Genomic DNA, 12,007 nt, shown 5'->3' with positions numbered 1-12,007 from the left:
ACCATTGCCAGTACACACCTACACTATCTTGTGAACACCTGCATGGTAATCATGAGCTCCTCTGTCTCCTTTGTCTTGTTATTCCCAGTGATTGGTACAGTGCCTGGCACTTAACAAATGCTGTCTGTATGTTAGTTGAATAAATTATCAAATATCTAAGAGCATTCTGGATGCCCCATCTCCAGATACCAGTTTCTGTTGGAATCATGTGACATGCATCTTAAACTTGCCACAAAATTCCCCCTCTCACTTGGCACCATACAGACCATCTATTTTTGCCTTTCTGCTCAGTTACCTGGAAGACATTGCCCATGACTGAAGGAGACTATGAGTGAAACCCAGAATCCTCGAAAGGAATCCTGCAAAAGGAAGGTCTTTCAGCCCAGCCTCATTAAGATACAGATGAGGAAACTGGGAACAGAGAAATAGAACAGACTTTTAAAAAGCATGCGCCAGTCCAGTGGTCTGCATTAGAATCAAGACCCCCTACTTCTTCATTTAACAAGCTCTTATTAAGTACCTTCTATGTGTATGGCGCTTGAGTAATCACAGGGTATCTCAAGTTGAATAAGATATAAAAGGGATCTCCCCGAGGGTGTCTAACAGAGCAGCCAGATGCATACAGAAATGTAATATAGTGGAATAAATTGTGTGTGTGCACATGAGGGCACACAATAGCAAAGAAAGCACCAAGTTTATTTACAAATTGCCAAAGGAGGTACAGCAGGGGAGGTAACCAACACTATCTAGGCAGTTGGAGCTAACATTTCCTGCGTGTTTTCTGTGTTGGGCACTCTCCACATATTATCTCATTAAATTCTCACAAAAACTCAGTTGGTTCATTATCAACATGCTCATTCCATGGCTAAGAAAATGGTGGGAGGCCCAGGAAGATGAACTGACTTGTCCAATGGGCAAAAACCAGGATTTCAACTCAGGGTCTGCTTGATCTCAAGCCTATGGGCTTTCTACTATACAAGGATGGGAAGTGGGGTTCATTTCAAGGGCAAACTCCAACTGCTAGAGGCCATCTGGGGCACTGTTCTGTGAAGGGCTCCGGGCCATATCCGGGTTCAGAAGCAGGTACTGGGGTGGATTAACGATGCTGCCATGTGCTAGATGGGTTGTGGTAGATGTTTTGTCAGGACTTTGTAGTTCCTGAGCCACACCATGTGGTCACTTTTCCAGGCTCAACTATCCCTAACTCAAGTCTCCCAGCTTCTACTACTTCCTGTGTCCTTCTTCTGACCTTAGACTGGTGTTCTGTGCCACCTGGGTGTCCAGAATCTTGTCTCCTATTCAGGTCAGCATGCAGTGTCCTGTGCTGTAACCCTTTTCAAAATTTTCAACCCCCCAAAGATACCCCTTTTCCATTGCCCCAGGACCCTAATCGGTGCTAATGGCAGTTCATGTGATAAAATATTACATGCTTACATCTTAATATGTTAATGTTTTTAGGTAAGGGGCAACATAGGCCTTCCTAATTGGAAGAAATGACTCTGGCGAGAATTTCAGATCCTTGGGCGGGCTAGTGGGGATCTGTCAATCCTGAAGATTATACCAGGCGATGCACAGATAGCAGACCTCACCTTTTCTTAGGTGCTATAGAGCCCTTGATATAATAGTTAATGAGATGCTGAGGTATTGTTGGTCCATGCCTACGATGCTTAAAGAGAAATCTAGAGTAGGAGATGGTGTTTTCTTATGCACTTTATGACTTTCAGCTGTCGCCCAGAGTGAAAACATTAGAATTACGTCTAGGTTGTGGTTCTAGCTGGTATGCCTCTGCTTTAAATTTTATCTCATAACCACTTGGCACCAAGATTTTCAATTTTCCAAAGCTGACCATAAATTTGAAACAAGTGTCTAAAACCAGTTGTCAGAGTCAAAAGATCCAGCAGTGGTAGCAATAGTGTTAAATGAATCATTTGTGGAATGCTTAACTGCTCATGATCTATTTGAAGTGTCTTTATGTTTTCTTATTTTATACAGTCAAAATAAGTCAGGTTTACTAAAGGTATGTATTTTCATTCCTTTCACGCATGCGACGATCTATTTTCTGATTTGTTGGCGTTCTAAAACACTGCGGGTAAATGAGCATGCAGCTGACTGCAAACCACATGTGGAAGTGTTATTTTTAAATTATTGAATAAATCCTTTAGTATGGAAAGAGCATTTTCACTTTCTATAAGTGTATAACTTACACATTATGATGCTTCTTTCCAAGAGCCATTTACTTTCAAATTTTAGTTTTAAAATTCTTTGCAGATAGGACGAGCGCTTCCCTAAGATGAGGTTCACAACCTGATCTTTACGTAGAGTTATAATTTTCTATTTCAGTAAATCAGACAGCCCTGTGGCTGGCTAGGTTGGCATTACTGCCTGTGCCCTGCCACTTTTTCCTGGACTAAACACAAAGAATAACAGAGTGAACATATTTAAAATATATCCTCCTCTTTGATGAAATGAGTAGTCCATGTGCCAGAGTGAAAACTATTCTGTGTGAGTGATTGCTATTGGTATGGATGTTTTCTTTGTGTGCTACTCAGATGTCAAGATTTCTTTCTAATTGCATGTGTGAATTTTTAAACAGAAGAAAATATGGCTAACTAGTTAGAATGGAAAAGTATGAGCCTTGAAGAACAGGCCTCATGCAACTTGGGGCCTCAATCTTCTCTGTATCCTTCACTAAAATCCCAAGAATGCTGAACTATCTTAAATACATTCCAGTGAGGGGCCTTGCTCCCAGAGGCACTGATATTCTTCTTTCTTATTTCCTATAATGTGGAGATGAGGTATTAGCCAGAGTATCATTGGAGATATTTTGAAAACTTCCAAATAAGGAGGGGGTAGGCAATTACAGATGATTTAAACATAATATTGACTGAGGACTCTGAAAGATCTTTTATTTCACTTGTTACCAATATTTTCGTATGCAATTGTATCTTCCAAAGAGTTAGACCTTTCTTAAGTTGATGTTTCTGACTACCTTAAATTGCAGTCATTAAATATGACTTCAGTACTTAATTGAATATTCTAGTATATGATTTACTATACTTTAAAAATTAACATTGAACTCATAATATTGGTTTGAGTATAGCACCGAAGCTAGTCTATTTACTTACTAGAGGAAAGCTTATTTATAGTCTATTTGCACTATAAGTGCTTCTCTTAAACAGGTATTGAAAGAACATAGAACATCACTAAAATAGAAAAAATAAAAAAATAATTGCTTCTTATCAATATAACAAACCGGTCACTTGGCAATAGAAGGAAATGAGAATTGTTATCCAAATGCAATCATCATGGAGACATTCACTCTTAGTAGCTGGCACATGGTAGGTGGTTGCTTAGTAAACACTTATTAATGGAAGGACATATGGCTGCCATGCCCACCTACTGCTGACGGCTCCCAAGTCAACATTTCCATGTGGGGCTCTCGGAGTTCTGGCACACGGGTCTGGCCGCCTTCTCCATGGCTCTGCCTGGAGGAGTCTCAGATCCTCTAAGTGCCCAGTGACTAAAACTGAACCACTTTCTCCTTCCAAACCTGCCCCTCCTGTCTCTCCCACTTGATTGTCAGAACCACATCCTACCGAGTCACATGCAAAATTGATTTCCCAACCCTCTAATGAGTTGCAACCGAGTGTGAAAACCTCTGATCTAGCCTTTTTCAGTGGGGTTCCTTTAATCCTCCCAAGAATGGTATATGACTCATACCACACCACTCTCAATACTAGGAAGAGAGGTTAATCCATTTTGTACAACAAATACCTGAATTAAGACATTCAGGCTTAATTCCCTTGATAAACTCCTGGGTTTGTTTTTTGTTTTATGTTTTGTTTAGAAAGGCTTATGGGGTCTGATCTATACAACAAATCCAAACTCCTGAGTGTTGCCCACTGGGCCCTTCCAAATCTAACCTAGGTTCATCTCTTAGACTTCATCGTACATCCTCAATTACCTGCTGTGATTAAAACCATGCTGAACTATCTGACATTCCTCCAAATGCCTCATGCTATTTCTCACTTCTACACAGTCATTCCCTGCCTTCAACACAGCTCAGTTGAGTGTCATTTCACCTGAGACCTTCCTGACAGTAGTCAGAATCATCACATCTAGGTTCCATGCCTGTCAACATCGGAAAGGCAGGACCATATACTGTTCGCATTAGCAGGTGTTACAGCCAGTGCAGTATCCGACCCCACGTGGGCACTTAATAAACCTCAGTTACGTTTAGCTGACTCATCTCCTCTGCTATGGTTGTTGGGCTCCATACTTAGGTCTAAGGATACAGACAGGCGTGAAGCACAGCCTGCATGCTTAGGGAGCTTAGCATATGAGAAACAGGAGGACATATGTATTTACAACTACCTCCAGCATGGCATAATGCCCAAGAAGTTGTCTGGGGGAGCCAGACCTGGATTCAAATTTTGACTCTTCTGTTTGTTGGCTTCTGGACCTAGGACAAACTCTTGAGCCACTCTAACCTTCCAATCCAGTCTATGGAGGACTGGAATAATAACAAGAGTAGCAACCTCATAGGACTGGGAATTTTAAATGATGGGTACATGTAAAGCCCTGAGCACACTGTCTGGCCCAGAGCTCTCAGGGAATGTTAGAGTGGAATCAAGCAGATAATGTGCCCAGTGCCACATGGGTGTTGGAGGAGGAAAGTTCTGCAGGAGTTGAAAGGAGGTAATGGTTACTGTGAGCTGGGCAGTGGGAGAGGCCCGGTGGAGGGGGTGGATGAGCTAAGGAAAGAAAGGAGACCTTAGATTAGAAGGAAAAGTAGACCTTAGATTAAAGCATTCCTGAAAGGGTGAACCAGCGAACCAGCCAAGGCCAGAGGAGACCTGCGTATGCCTCGTCTGTAGACTAGTTTCACTGCTAGTGTTTGTACATTTACTTATGTGTTTGATGTGCTCACACATTTGTCCAAATGGAAACTGAAGGTATCAATCTCAAGAGATGCTCGGGTTTTGTTGTGTGTTTTTTTTTAATTTTAAAGAATTCTGCCTCTTTTCTCTTTTCCATGAAGTTTTGCTAAGTCTATACAGAGATGTATTTTCCTGATATGATTCTCTAGATTAAACCATTTGGGGTTAGCACAGAGAAATGGTTGAGTCCTACAAATTTCCATGGCCCCCCCCACAGGGCCGTGACTCCTGGGTTTGATATGGAGCCAGGAAATCTGCATTGGTAAAAAGCTCCCCTTGTCGGTTTGATGGCCGGTCAGGTTTGAGAACCGCTAGCTCAGGGAATTCATGTTTATTGGTATTTAGCTATACTGTCTTACAATTAAGTTTAGGAAACAGGTCAAATTTGTTTGATTTTTATGGGAAGTTGAAACTCACAGTTTTATGGAATTTAGCAATTTTCTATGTGGAAAAGCATTCAGAAACCACTTCCTCCTGTTTGGGAAAAGTCGCTTCCCTTTGAACATCTCCGGAAAATTCAGGCAAGGAAACACCCTGCTCAAGGCCTCGGGGCTCTCTGGCCTCTGAACAACTCCTCTCCTAAATAGCTTCACTTACTTAAAAGAGATTTCACATCCAAATTCTGCCTCTTTGTACTTTCCCATTTGTTTCAGGGGACCTACTGGACCAGGGTAGGTCTGTCTTCCCTCTTTCTATGTGATGGTCCATCATGTCTTTCCTTTGCCTTTTCTTCTCCAAGAGAGACATACCACCTGATTCCCACTCCTATTTGTTACTGCCTGATTTTTTTTTTTTTTTTAAGTGTGACTTGGGCTTGGCTTGCTCTCTTTGAAAACTGCTTGTTTCAGCTTTTGTGGTCTGAGCATTGTCTACTCAAAAAAATTGTTTTTGTTTTTTTCTTCCAAAATTTATTGGAAATTGAGGGGAGACTGACGGATGGTGTATTTCCTAGGATCCATCATCCGCCGCTCTTTTAAGAAATAGACCATTTGTATTGTGTCTGACTCTCACACATTCTCCAAGAATTCTCCCAAGGCCAAACCATTCCTGACATACTCTCCTTTGAAATGTTTTGGGCAGCCTCATATCTAGCTGCTGACATATAGTAAAAACCCCAAAGAATGAACTGCTAGATAAACGGTGCCTCTGCTCTGAGGCGTCCTGGGCCGAGGAGTTGGAGAGCTCAGTGGTTTTTCCCAGCGTTACCGCCCGAGCACAATCCTCATCTCAGCCCACACCGCTCAAGCACCCGTCTCTCGCGCAGCAGTTAGGGCACTGGGGCTGTTCTGTCAAAGAAGACTTGCCTTTTGTCATTCTTGGAAACAGTATAAAGAGAAGGTCAGCAGATTTGTGTTTCTCTTCTTACTCCCATGGCCAGCATATGTTTTTGTTGGAATTCTCCCTTCCTTCCTCCCTCCTTTTCCCTTTCCTCCCTTCCTTCTTCTTTCCTTCTTTCCTTTCTTTTGCCCTTCCCTCCCTCCTTTCTTTTCTTTCCCCTCCCTCCCTCCCTCCCTCCCTTCCTTCCTTCCTTCTTTTCATGACCAGAAAATCTTTCTGTTAGCAAACCAAAGAATGAGTTAATTGTGATATATGCAGCTTCATAGTCAACTATGACATACTATGACTTCAAAGGCCAGAAGTACCTCCCCCTCCCCCCTCTCCCATCACTCACTTTAGTAATAAGATCCTTTATGGCCCTCTGCTGGGCAGCCTAGCATGTGGACAGGAGCACAGGTTCTGGTGTCAGGTTGCCTGGGTTCAAATCCTGGCTCTCCACTTATCAGCTGTGTGGCTTTGAGCATATCACCTAACTTCTCTGTGCTTTACTTTCCTCAGGTTTAAAATGTGTTTAAAACATATTTCCAAGGGTTGCTATGAAGATTAAATGATTAATTCATATAAATTGGTTAGGACAGTGCCTGGCATGTCATGATTGCTCAGTGAAAGGTTTGTCAGGTGTTGATTGAATGAATTATGCAACTCGATACAAAGGAAAAATGTATATGAATAACCACATATAACAAACAGAGCATAGATTTGAAAATTTATTTAGTGTTTCAGTTCTCTGACTAATCCAAACTAGAATTTCATGCTGAAGGGGAAAAAAGCTTTTATGATATCTTTAAATCCCTTTAAAAAAAGTTTTTAGGAAAACATATTGTTAATTTACTTTTATCTTTTTTTGATGTGTTTCTGTGTGTGTGAATTATATCAAACAAAATTATAGAAGATATATACAGTTTAAAGAATCAAAACATGTAAAAGTACCTGTGTACTTGCCACCCAATTTAATGGAGCATCACCAATATCCCCTGTGTGCCCCTCCCAGCGGCCCTCTCTCTCCTGTAGAAATAACCGTATCGTAAATTTTTTGTTCATCATCTTGCTTTTTCTCATGGCCTTACCACGTATGGCTGCTCTGTGAAACATAAGATTGTTCAGAGTCACCAGCTTTTTAAAACTATACCACAATTAATGCTGAGTTTGGTTTTCAGTATAGTTGGACCCATTTCCAGCATCTTGTTTAGTTCTTTAATTGTCCCACTCTCCTAAGTTTTGCTTCCCACCCTCCTTTCCTTTTTTTTTTTTTTTTTTGATTTGACATTTATTCTCCTTTCCTTTAGTTCCCATTCTTCCCCTCCCATTGGTTTAGAAGTTACATACTCTATCAGGTTTTGTCACTTGTATTTAACAAAGTAAAAATTTAATCAGTATTTTTCCCTCCTTCTCATTAACACAAGGAACTTAAACATCCCTAAAGGAATTTCTTTGGAAATCTGCAATTTCACATGAAAAGGACTCTTGACAGCAAAGTTCGTAGTTACAGCTTTTGATGTCTGGTTCCTTTAGTTCTTCCCTCTGGACAACATAGAACCCCCTCTTGGGAACAGCGGACAGAACAAAAATGTCACTGTTATGTTCTGAAATACAGACCATTGGAGCTCAGTGGAGCCTTAAAGATTACCTACACTAGTATTTTTCAAACTTTGTGACTTGGCCCAACAGCAAGAACTAATGTTCTACTTCATACCCAATACACTCATGAATACAGCTTGTAAAACTGAAAAGTTTCATGAAGCCCAAAGTACGAAATGTTTTACTTCATACCCAATGCACATATATATAGTTTGTAAAACTGACACAGAAGTTTCATGAAACAATACTTCTCTTAGTCTATGTAGTACAATATGAGCATTTCCATTCCATTCCTTTATTAAAGGAAAAAAGAACTTGTCCAAACCCATTGAATTGATTGTACACCCACTACGGGGTCCTGACCCACAATACAAAAAACCCAGAACTAGCCTGAAATTCACAGTGTAGGAAGCTGAAGCCCAGGCCTACGGCACGGGTCTCCTAGGGTTGTCAGCAAGTGAAGAGCTGGGACCCACATCTCTGAGCTGTATCTCTAAGTCCACTTCTTTATTCACATATGTCAGCCAGACCAAAAACAATACAGGATGAAGAAAATAGGAAGCCATTGGTGCACTGCAACTAGGAAGTGGAAAATTAAACTTCTCGGATACCTCCTAGGCGTCTTCTTTTGGCATCGCGAGGTAGCCACTGCCTAGCAAACCCAACCTGTTGTTGGGCACCGCTTTCCATTACCGCTGACCTTCACACCCCCCCTCCACAGTTGTAGTTATTATCCCCATTTTATAAGTGAGGGAATGAAGACTCAGATAAATGATTCATTTGCCTCCTTCCTGGAGCTCATAAGGGGAGGAGCTGGGCGTACCTGTCTGACTCCATAGCTCGCAGGGTTTCATGGCCTCACACTGACTCTTTATAATCCTTGACTTGACTTGCTTATTGTTATACCTCTCAGAAAGACGATAAAGTAACAAGAGGAATACTGTTATGGACTAATTTTACCAGTGAGAGTAACTAGTTGGTGAGGTGGTTTGCAGTCTTGCTTGCTTATTCCCTCACTCCCCTTAGCCCTTTGGCTCCTGGAGCGCACGGGCTTCACCGCATTGACTGTCTTGTATAGCTCCTGGCACATTTTAAGCTCACGTGAATGTTTATTGAATGGATAAACAAGGGCATTTAGAAACGATCAGGCAGGACTCTGGGAGAAAGCAACCACATCACAGTTGGAGGCTGGTCACACAGCAACCAGGGAGCGCAGCATATGGTGAAAGACTGCCTAGGGTCAAAATTACTGTCCCTTACAAGCTATTTGATCGTGAGCAAGTTACTTAACTTCTCTTGTGCCTCAGTTTCCTGGGGATGCTAATGTTGCCTACCTCATAGTGTGGTTCTGTGAGTTTCTGATGGAAAGCACTTACACCAGTGGCTGGTTCATAGTACGATATAGTCACTGTTATCCAAGGTTATGAGGACTGACTCGGGGAATATGGTACCTATGTCTCGTATTTTAGGAAAAACATGTCAGAGGTAAGCTGGGTGTAATCAGATGGCTAGAGAATCAGACTACCTTCATGTGCAATTGGTGCTAAAATTGTGCTAAATAAATAAATGTGCTAAAAAGCACATCTCTCATCACAAAAGAGATTTATTTCTGACCAAAAATACCTCAGTCTAGAGCAGATTATTAAGCAGATGGCCTATGAATATGTTAGTGCTTACTAAGCACCAACATGGATTTATAAAGCATAAAATTTTTGAGCAGGCAACTTAGTTAAAAGATGAGGAGAATGCCTTTGAGGCAATGTGTCTTATTTTCAGGAAAGCATTTAGAAAATTTGATTTAGAGCACAGCAGAGTGTTTGGTTATGTGTGTGAGGCCTCCCCATATATACCCCTGGATTTGGGCCTCAGTTTTCTCATTTGCAAAGTGTGGGTAATGACAGCAGCGGCCTGCTACTGTGGTTCTAAGAACTACCAGAGAGAAGGAATGTGTAGTGCTTAGTAAGCAGGAGGTAAATATAAACCCCTAATTACCAGGCCTGAGTAAGCAGATAAGAAGGTGAAATAGAATGTGGCAAGAGTCAAGGGGTTCTCAGCTGTTTGCTTCTAACAAGCCCTGGTCTCACAGACTCAGATGAAAGGTGGAAGTTTGCTTTGCAGTTGTCAGAACAAATTCTTAAGGCCCCTTGATACCACTGACAGAAGGCTGGGCCAGAAGAAACCTAAATAAGCAGCCTGAGGTCTGAGCACCTGTTGCTTGCTTTTCTCTCCCTCCAGGGGCCTTTGTCGTGTGCTGGACCCCGGGCCTGGTAGTTCTGCTGCTGGACGGCCTGAATTGCAAGAAGTGCGGCCTGCAGCACGTGAAAAGCTGGTTCCTGCTGTTGGCATTGCTCAACTCCCTCATGAACCCTGTCATCTACTCCTACAAGGATGAGGACATGTACAGCACCATGAAGAAGATGATCTGCTGCTTCTCTCGGAAGAACCCTGAGCGGCGGCCTGCCCGCATCAGCTCCACGGTCCTCAGCAGGAGCGATACGGGCAGCCAGTACACAGAAGATGGTATCAGCCAAAACACGGTCTGCAACAAGAGCAGTTCCTAAACCATGGATGCCCTCTGCCTGCCCAACCTCACTGGGGAAAGCTGTTGAAAATGGCTACCTGTCTCTAACAAAGCCCGTGTACAGTGTTATTTGAGGTCTGCATTAATCATTGCTAGATTAAAGAAAGAATTGTTTTACATAGTTTAAAAGCATGGGCAGTGGAGGGAGGATACAATGCTTTTAAGGAAAATGCACAGGAAGAGGGAAGTTAGCCCACTGGATCCCTGCCCGCTGTCTGTCCTGTGAACCGCTCGGAGCCCGGCTGCCTGGATGCGCATTCTGGCCTCTGCCACCATCTTGTAGCCATTCTCTTTGTGTTTAAAAGATGTTGGTAAAAGGCTCAGGCCAAAATAAATAATATTGTTACTTGAGCCACTTTACGTAGCTGCTTGGAACGCCTATGTAGTTCTTTCTGCATGCATTTAAAATTTATAAAAGTGCTTCAGCAATGATTTTTTTTTTCTCTCAAAGAAACCATGGCCAGTAGCTAGGTATTCAATAGGAATTTCAGAATAACAGATCGGTAAGAGCTCCAGATAAAACTTGATTTTTAGCTTAACATTCTGAGGATAAGGATTTACTGTAAAGTAATAACAGAAAAGGTCAACATTGAAAACTTTTCCTGAAGCAAAAAAAAACAAAAAGAAAAGGCCTTGTTGTGGTCCTCTGATTGTGCATGAATGTGTGAATGCCTCTTATATTTATACATTTCAGATTTGTATTTAAAGACAGTGTTGAAATAAATTCATTGGCCACCTAGACTTCCAAGTCTAGGATTATAGCTGAAGAAATGACCTGTTGTGTTCTAAAAGAAAAGAGAGAGAGGTGTTTCCTTTGAAAACAGACATACAACAGAGTAAAAGGTATATTGACATACAGGCTGAAGTCCTTCCATATAGGATCAACGATGAGCTCAGTTCAAGTTCTTGTTTTCAGGTACCTCCATACCACAAGTGACTTGTTATAACGAGTCAGCATGTGGAATAATTTTCACATCTCATATTTCTTTGCCCACATTTGCCAACATGCTTCTGGTTCTTGCCTTACTTGTGGACTGAATTTTGATGTGGGCTCTGCTTAAAAATTTTCTCCTTCAGAGAATTCAGTAGGCAACATGAAAGGCAGGTCAGCAAGAAAAAAACGTTTCATACACATAGGCTACTGACCAAAATTGTCTGTGTAAAGCATTTAGAGTATATTCTGATTTTAAAATAACAATAACATCAAGGCAGATATTATAGTATTTATGTAGTTTGCAAAAGAAGTTTACATTTTTTGCTATTGTTATGTAACATTTATGTGCAAGAACTACTTGTAATAAAAATATTTGAATAAAAGTCATGCTTTTAGATATAATGTCCTAAAATAGAGAGTATTATGATTTGAAGATGTAGATTTCACAAACTCTGTGTAGTAAGTGGGTCTATTTGAAGCTTATATCAAAGCTACCTATCAAATAAAATGTAAAAAAAAACTTTTGTTGCGGAGCATTATTGCTTTGTGTATTTTCTAAGTAAAGATATAGTTTGTGGTAACTGTAGCACAGATTTTTACTGCAGAAGAAAAATCACATTTGCCATGAAGTACATA

General features: G+C 41.3%; 1 protein-coding gene across 1 annotated transcript in view; it reads left to right on the top strand.

The window, feature by feature from the left end:
- LPAR3 (lysophosphatidic acid receptor 3) overlaps window positions 1-10,652 on the top strand; it is a 46,406-nt gene extending 35,754 nt beyond the window's left edge. The window contains exon 2 of the mRNA XM_054566831.1: window positions 10,092-10,652. Coding sequence (XP_054422806.1) covers window positions 10,092-10,417 — 326 coding nt within the window. The 3' untranslated portion in view covers window positions 10,418-10,652. The remainder of the gene's footprint in view (window positions 1-10,091) is intronic.
- Window positions 10,653-12,007: the final 1,355 nt, after the last annotated feature.

This window comes from Pteronotus mesoamericanus, unplaced genomic scaffold, assembly GCF_021234165.1.
Source record: "Pteronotus mesoamericanus isolate MK-2021 breed Mesoamerican mustached bat unplaced genomic scaffold, CSHL_Meso_final contig_181, whole genome shotgun sequence".
NCBI lineage: Eukaryota > Metazoa > Chordata > Mammalia > Chiroptera > Mormoopidae > Pteronotus > Pteronotus mesoamericanus.
Note: the sequence above shows the minus strand (reverse complement) of the source record. Positions and strands in the feature narration are given on the sequence as shown.